We start from the raw sequence: 8860 nt of genomic DNA on the forward strand, positions 1-8860 counted from the left end.
GCCAACCCGCACCCGACACTGGCCCGAGTCCTTTAATTTTTTTTCGCACCTGACCCAACCCGACCTGACATGAATATCGTTCATACGTTCGGCAGCAGGCTATTCCTGCAAATGGAGTTGTGGGTAAAGGCCTGCTCGGGTCTGCAAAAAAAAAAACCCGACCCAAGCCCAACAGAACCACATCCGACCCCGAGCCCGACCCGGCCCGAGTCCTTCCGCTTTTTCCCGCGCCCAACCCGATCCGGCCCGACCATCAGTTAATTTAGCTTCTGTTTTTCACTTTGTTGCTGATCTGCACAAGCTTAAAATAATTGTAACAAAACCACCTTTCTAGTCCAAAAATTAAATTAACAATGGAGCTACTTACCTGTGATAGAGCGTGTCTGACCCGGCCCGACCCGACCCGAGCCCAAATGCCGGACCTGGAAGTGCAATTTTACCCGACCTGTACCCGACACATGTTGTCGGGTACCATCGGGCTCGGGTCGGGTAGTAGGCCTTTAGTTGTGGGGAATCATGGGTAAGCCTGATCCCATGACTTCCTGGAAGCAGTGTCCAGCCCGATCCGACCCGAGCCTGAATACTGGACCCGGAATATAGACCCAACCCGACCCGAACCCAGCACACGGGTCTCATCGGATTCGGGTCGGGTAGCCAGGCCATACCATGCGCTCATTTTCTTGGCCATACAACTTCATGCTTCATTGCCCTTGTCCTGCAATGGTAAAATGACATATCTCTGATCCGCAGCCACATTGCCGAGACAGATAACTGCATGAATTCAAATCACTGGTAAGATTGCATTGCACATTAATAGTTACAGTTAGTTCTGTCCGACTCACTGTTATTATGCTGTTTTATGTTGATAATCCAATTAGAATTAGTTCTCAGCTGCCATAGTAAACACCAGATTTTCATTTTGTGTTAGTTACGTTCCAGTATATAGTCATACAAATGGGGTGAGAGGAGGCTGGTACATTGCACAAAAGATGTCACTGATTAGTTCGGTCGAATGGTCCCTTTCTGCACCATAAATTCTATGTAAATTCATGATTGGATTTTTGACCATCTCCGAAAACTAAAAGCATGAATGAGATAAAACAATTCTAGTTTCACCTTGCTAGACTTGTAAAATCAGCTTAAACTCTTTAAATCCCCACTTTTATATTGCCCTCTGCCCCTGTCAAGGCTTTTTTTTGTTCTCAAATTCCCCTTACATATTTAGGGGAAAAGGGTTCTATTTGAGTACTCACTTCCCCATAACTAATCTGATGATGATAATGCAACCTTAAAAGAAATCAAAAGATTTGCCTATAAAATGCATATGAATGGCAGGTGGAGAATAGAGAGTGAATGTTGATGGATTTCCCTGTGCCATCTAGGACATGCCACTGTCGGACAGTGATTTTGGTAACGGCTGGGGTGAGCTTTGTTTATCTGTGTGGACCTTCGCCCAAACAAACTGACAAAAAAGGGAACTAGTTATAACAACTGCACATGTCCAAGCTTACACTTGCACAGTTGTTTTAGCTTTAAAGTCAGTGCTGTGTAAACAGGGAGATTCTGGGGCCCAAAGAAGCCTCCGTGCAGTGCAGAACCAATTCTGGTAGAATTAGTTCTGAGACATATACTGCCAAATAGGCACTTCTGTTCTTCACACAATTTTTATACACTAATTGGTTTGGCGCGAGTTCATTATAAAGGCTGAAAATGTGTGAGATGAGATGCCTAAGCTGAGTGGTGATGGAGGTGCAACAAAGTATAATTTTTTTTAAATCTCAAGGTGACATGTGGCCTCCTAAAATGATTGCCTCATTTCAAACTGCTGGCTCTACTTGTAACACAAGTGGGTAGCGATATCACAAAGGATGACCTCATCTTCAGAATCAGACATAAGCAGAGAAGATGAATTCAAACCGTTCATTGCACAAATTCACTGCATTCCATTGGTTTATTGTTTTGGCCACTCCTAGCCTCATCCATGGTCCAAACAGAAAATATTTTAGCTACAGTTTTCTGCCAGCTTTACCTTATACTCTGAAGCCTTATTCAGATTCACACAATGTGTGTGTGTGTGTGTGAGAGAGAGAGTGTGTATAACAGCATTTCTAAACCTTGACTTGAGTCACTTGTCTGGAAATGTTCTGTAAGTTGAAAATTAAGCATTGCAGCCTGAAGTTAAGGGGTTTTATCATGCAAAAAGCTAAGTTGCAAGTTGAGTGCCTCTTGCCAGAAGAACTGGGGCTGCATTATCAAGGTGCTGGAAGGATTATTTCTGATCTGAAGACCGTGAATGAGCGTATTCAAGGTGCAAATAAACACCTGTAGAACCATGAATGACTTCCTACAGTTTTCCTTTTAATGAGGTTTGTGCATTCCCACTGAGCATGTGCAGGAGGTAGAGTGCTGACAATCAACCCTCCTTCCCACTGACTTGTTGCTATGGAGCAAACATATTCCCATGATGGTCTTCGCTAACAGTGCATGTTCTGTTAATTTTAACCTCATTGCCAGTTCAATAGAAAATGTTGCTCTCACCAACAGTTCCAGTCCAGAACAGAATCTATTAGATAGGAAAAGAGATCATTAGAAATAGGGTTTGTAAACAAGAGTAATAATTTAAAATACACACTGGCCAGTAGCCTATCAGTTTAGGTGCTACCTCCATCCCAATGACAAAGGTTAAGTGCTGAGTCAGAATGCAATCAGGCAGGCATTGTAAGTTTTTCTTTCCAGTTCTTAGCTGGGCACCCTGAGGATATGGAGCTGTTCACCACCTGACATTACATCAACCGCAGGACGCACCCTCATTTCAGTGAAAGACGGAGCAGAATTGGTCACAGAGAACGTAGTGCCCATCTTTCCCGGCCTATTATCTTTTTTTTTCTAAAATGAAGCTGGCTTATCTTTATATATGGATGGACATCACAGTGTCGGGGCTATGAAAAGAGGCCTTGTCATTTGGGAAAGCAGTTTTATTACAAATCACTGGTTAGAAATTAGGGGACAGAAATAAATTATTTTGGCATCTCAAATCTGAATGTGAGTTGGCATGGTCAACCAGCATAACCAACCAAATCAATCTAGCTCCTACTAGTAGGGAGATAACAATCGTATTGCAAAAAACCAAGCTGTGTTGAAGTTAAGTTTTATAAATGCTGTGCTGCTGTGTCCCACATTTTCCTGAGATAAGCTTGGTTTTCTTTCAGGTTAGATGCGGCAGAGATTCTGCCAAACGGGAGTGAAAATGCTGAAAGGAGGGAGAGCTCAGATCAACAGAGGATCTACCGAGATATCTGGAACCTTCGAGCTTCTCTCGAGCTTTACATATCATCAGACCAGAGCAGCAATGATAAGGATTCAGTCCGAAGTGATGCGGAGAGCGTGTGCTCAGTGGGCGGCCTGCCCAGTACCCTTTCCCAGGACACGGCTGATGAAGCTGAAGATCTTGAAGAGAGAACTGTAAGCAAGCGAGCCAAACAGGATAGTGTTGAATCAGAGCGTGGCAGCGACAGCGAGGCTAACACAAGAAAGCTGCTCCAGATGGACAGTGGCTATGCATCTATAGAGGCACCCATTAGACTACTCGAAGAAAGAATTCTGAAGGGGGACAGTGAAAGTGGAACAAAGGACAAAACTGCTTCAGAGAAAAGAAGGTTCTTCACAAGTTCTGGACGCAAAGGAACTGTCTTTGAAAGTTCTGATGCAAAAACCTTGAGTGAAGAGGTAGAGGAAGAAGGAGCAGTAGGAGGTGAACCAGAAAGTCCCATTGGGTGGTCACCATATGGCCAAATGTTTGTAACTAGAGATTATTTGCATAGAAGGGATTACAGTATTGATGAGAAAACAGATGCCTTATTCAATGAATTTCTCCGGCATGACCCGCAATTTGATGATTCTCCACTGAAGTCAAAGCACCGGTCTCGTATCCATCTACGCAAGCAATGGCAGAGGACCAAGCAATACAGTGACCCTGGAATCCGCTATCCGCCTGCATTGGAACGGCACCGAACGCCTCTACGTAGAGGCGACAGTGTGAATTATCCACTTGACCATCGATACCAGAGCACCTTGCCACGCATTGTCAGTGCGACAGATGAAGAGCCAACTGACAGTGCCCAGGAACACATCAAATCACCAACATCTAAACACTCAGAGGCAGAACCTTCAGGCGCAGAACATATCGGTGTTGACACCGAAGAAAGAATCCAAATAATTGAGGAAGAGACGGCGGAGCAAGGAAATGTCATTGACCAAACTGAACAACCAGACCAAACAGACTTCCCACAGTCTTTAGGCCGTATCAGTGGCTTCACAGAGACAAATAGCTCCACAAACTTTGCATATGGGCCTCAGATGATAGGGGCAGATCCCATAGACAAATTAACTACTAGCATTGAAGACAGGCTGTATACTAATCTTAAGAAATCAAAGGACTGTGTTGATTATGTAGTAGCTGTCACACATGCTTCACCAGACCATAGCCCTGTTTAGCCCTTTTGTGGAGGAAAGGTTGTTCACAGTTTGTTTTTGTAAAATTCTCGTGTTGATGCTAGTCTTTTACTATTAGACACTCTGGACTAACACACAAAGAATGTTTGCTGCTATAATACACAACATGCTTCATGTTTTTTTCCATCAAAAAATGATTAGATGTCTGTGGAGCTTTAATCCCTAGTACATATAAATGTTTTATTAGAAGAATAGCTTGCTTTTTTAAGAATAAAAGGGTAGAATTGGTGACCTGGGGAAAGCTTTCAACTCAAATTGTTTGGCTGATATTTTGTTTCCGTATTTCCAAAATACCCTTCAATATTTTTAATATTGGAAAAAAAAATCAACCCTAGATGAATAGCATTGTACATCAAAAGCTTCCTGTTCTGAGAGTTGGCTGCATTGCTAGGTTTGCATGCATACTTTTCATTCTTAAGAATATCATTAAAACAATTCCTCTATAATTGCAAGTCTACATAATAATATTGTCACCAGTGCAAGTAACTTAGATTTTTTGAAGTCTTTTCAAATTTTTATAAAATATAATTTTCTCCCCTAGATGTTCAATTTCTGTGGAGTTGTTTAAGTTGTAATCATCGTTTTGTGTCATGTTCTGCGAATTAGAATGCTAATTCCTAAAAGCATTAAATAAGATGTGCACTGTTACTGATTCCCTCATGTAAAAGTGTCTGCTGTAGTTTTATTATTATTAAACACAAACAGTGCTATTTTGTATTTAAATATGGGCTAGACGCAATAAATGGACAACTTTTTTTCTTATTTTAATTTCACTCTTAAAAATCTTATTTCCAAAGGCTTTTACTAGATTGGTTCACCACCAATCACGTTGCACTGAAAGTTCAGATATGGTGGCTAATACATATGCCAGTAACTAAATATCTATGTTATATCTTTAGGCTAGATTCACAGGTTTCACTAATTATATACAATAGTTTTATAAAATATGTATGTGGTATTATATGAGTCACAAAGAACTTCTTACAAAGATATTTTCCTGTTTTTATTTTTTGTTTACCTTAACTGTAAAACCAGCCCTGAACAACCATTTCATTGGGTTTTTCTGCTTTCCATGTTCAAATAAATAAATTCTTTTCTCATTCAAAATTAAGACTTTTTGGTGTGACTTGATTGTAACTTGTGTTACTGCCAGAAGAAACATGGGGGAAGGTGGTGGAGCGAGGGTCTAATATACAGGAAATATAGTAACTCCAGTTGTTCTGATGAACTTGCCCCCTGTAACAGATATCCTATGACACACACCACCTGATGACACATTAGACCTAAGAAAAATTTTGTACGGAATGGAGTTTCCTGTCATTTTTTGTCTCTATCTGTCAATAACAATTTTTATCATTAAAAACCCATAGCTGAATGAAAGTGTCACCTAACCGGGTTTGTGGATTGTGCTGTATTCTGAGAATTATAAGCAATATTTGAGATGTCGATAATTTTGCAGACCGCCTAATCCAATCTTATTTACCATTTCAAAGTGCGTGTCAGAAGATATATTCTGGTACAAGTGGTATCAGCTGGTTTTCTCCGAATAACCATTCCCTTAACTAAGCAAATTTTGTCACCATGTAGAATATTTACCAGCACTTGATCATGAGGCCTTTCACTTATTTATCACTAGAGTCAAGTCTTTGTCTCTTTTATTTATGTTTATTCTTCTTGGAAAGTACACCCAGCTGCACTTACCATGTGATTCTTCCCATTGCTACACTGCTCTGTGTGGGTCTCAACTATGGTCCTCAGCATAAAAATAGTCAAGCTACTTTCCCACTATTGCCGTTCAGAATGAACTACCTTGTTCTAAATTTAAGGACCCTGGTGCTTGATTGATTGGTGAACATGCGACAAACAAAGACTCATGTCATCTGCTCTGGTTCATCCACTGAGGTCTAAGATTGATTAGCATTGGGGGATGATAGTAACACTATATATGACACGATTTATTTTGTCTTTTGTTCTAAAATAATGTTATATAAATATGCTCTCATTTTCTTTCTAATGCTACATAGCCCTACAGTTTAATTTGGTTTAATTTCTATCAATCAATTTGTATCATTTATAAAGCAGAGGCATTAGCCATTTAAAATAAATGGTGAAATGCCTGTATTACAGACAAAAGAATATCATACGAATGTGATTTGCTTTCAGTGAATATAAGCAATAGTCATTTCTAAACTTATGTTTCTGTTTTTGTAGTCCTGATCATTAATGTTTATATTTATATACAAATTATCCACCAACCTTTGCAGGCCAAAGAATAATTCGAAAAAAAACTAAAATTGTGTAAATTGCAGTATGGTGGAGTCTTGATTATTCACACCTGTACTATTTGCATTCTCAATCAGACTCTTGCTTCAGGCGTGTGTCTCACTTCAGGAATCCAGCAGTTTAATATGTTCGGAATGGTTAAAATATAGAGCAAAGTTCATTCATAACTCCTGTTGATGGAAGATTTGAGCGCTGATTTTCATTATCCACCAGGGGAAAGTGATAATCAAGGTTCTTCAGTATTGGAGGTCAGGCTACTTCCTGTGGAACAACTTGATTTCAAGATACATGAATATAGAACTTAGTGGTTTGGGGATTTGTTGATCACAGGATACAGGGATCTAAATTTAATATTGTTACACCCATTTTATGGGCATACAATGGACACAACAATAACCAGTTTAGAAATTCAGAGGCCCAAGCCCAACCTACAAACATTAGCCAAGCTCCGAATGGCATTACTGAATCCTGAGCAGCCTAACCAGTGGCTCTTAAAGGAATCATGGAGGCCAGTCAAAAAAGGCCCAAAAGGAAATATTTAATATTTCATAATGCAAGGAAGGAAGGGCTGGAGACTTGCACACAAATCTCCAACAAATTCAATTTTACATTCATCACATCTTGAAAGTAAAATATCTTTCATTAGGAATTGATTATTACCTTTGAAGCACCACTCTGCACGTAGTTATTTTTGTTCAAACCGTGGTTCACAGGCACTGTTCGTTAAGACCAGATGGTCAATTTGCATATCAATGTAAATATCAATGGGAGCCACAAACTTTGAAACACCTTGTAATAAATTTGACAGTAATATATTAGGATAATCTGTTTGGAGAAAACTAAAGGCAGGAATAAGAAAAAAAAGCTATGGAGTTTATGCACTAACTCTTGAATACTCATGTTAGATCTGTAACATAACCACTATTTTATTAATAACTTCCTTTTTTAAAAAAAAATTGTCTTCCTGAAGTATTCTATAACTAAGTAATTGGTGAAGCATTTTGAGACATTCCGATTGCATTATGAGGTGCTATTTAATGCAAACATTTTTTTCTAAATTAAACATTTTATTTTCCTCAACACTTGGAGTCTCTTAAGGATCCATTGTGACATACATTCAAATTCAATAGTTTTCAAACTGTTGTGGATGTGATATGGGGACCAAGCGTTTTAAGATTTGATGAGGTAGTTTTGGAAATTTGTATATATTTGTGTATATATACATATTAAATTTGTAACATTCAACAAATAGCTATAATTTCAACTGTATGTTGCTGAGTAAATACTGACAATTGCCTGATTCTTTTTTTTCCCTTTAGGTCCTGAGTTTAAGCTGAGTGTTTAAGGAAATGAACGGAAATTGTTCTGAAGGCTTGCACATTGAAACGAACAATTTTCAGTTTACAAATACAGCCTTCACAATCTGAATGGTTACCGTCTCTGCAAGAGAAGGGAAAGCAAAGGTTTAAAGACATGAATCACATGAGGAGAACCTGGTCTAATCTGCTCAGTGGCTTCGTGCTGCATAGTTCATCGCCCAGGCCACTGGGATTTCAGCTTTCGGAGAAAACCGATTGAATCGGGGAGTGCAATTACCAAACTATTGAAAACCTTTCATCTCCCTTTTAATAAAGATGGGATTTGACCTATTCAGCCACTGTAAACCAGTAACCCTGTTCATTACCTTCAGGCAGTAATTGTACAATAATCGTGGCATTTGTAACTTGAGTTTGTGGCTGCTGCTGCTGTACCGTGGTCACCATGTAACAAATTAGGCAAATGCTGGATCATGTAACATTGTGTTGTCTGCCATATTGTTTCTGGTTAGATGGTCTTGTCAGAAGTTGAACCTTTTCTGCAAATCTTATTACTTCATTGATGGTTGTGTGAAGCACTGTCATTGAACTGAACTATTATGAACAACATCTCCCACATACTGGTGACAAGTTGAAGTATACGTGATTATGGCCGGCAGACATCCCCTGGTTGACAATTTCAGCTCTAGGCTGAAGCAATTATTTTTTGGTAAGGAATTATTGTGCTTCTGGATTTCCTCCAAACTGAT

The 8860-nt window shown here is 39.5% G+C and overlaps 1 protein-coding gene across 1 annotated transcript in view; it reads left to right on the top strand.

Annotated features, from left to right (window-relative positions):
• Positions 1-5580, top strand: part of cbarpb (CACN subunit beta associated regulatory protein b) — a 198197-nt gene extending 192617 nt beyond the window's left edge. Inside the window, exon 10 of the mRNA XM_068016255.1 lies at positions 3210-5580. Coding sequence (XP_067872356.1) covers positions 3210-4494 — 1285 coding nt within the window. The 3' untranslated portion in view covers positions 4495-5580. The remainder of the gene's footprint in view (positions 1-3209) is intronic.
• The last annotated feature ends 3280 nt before the right edge of the window (positions 5581-8860 follow it).

Source organism: Heterodontus francisci, chromosome 36 (genome assembly GCF_036365525.1).
Source record: "Heterodontus francisci isolate sHetFra1 chromosome 36, sHetFra1.hap1, whole genome shotgun sequence".
NCBI classification, from domain to species: domain Eukaryota; kingdom Metazoa; phylum Chordata; class Chondrichthyes; order Heterodontiformes; family Heterodontidae; genus Heterodontus; species Heterodontus francisci.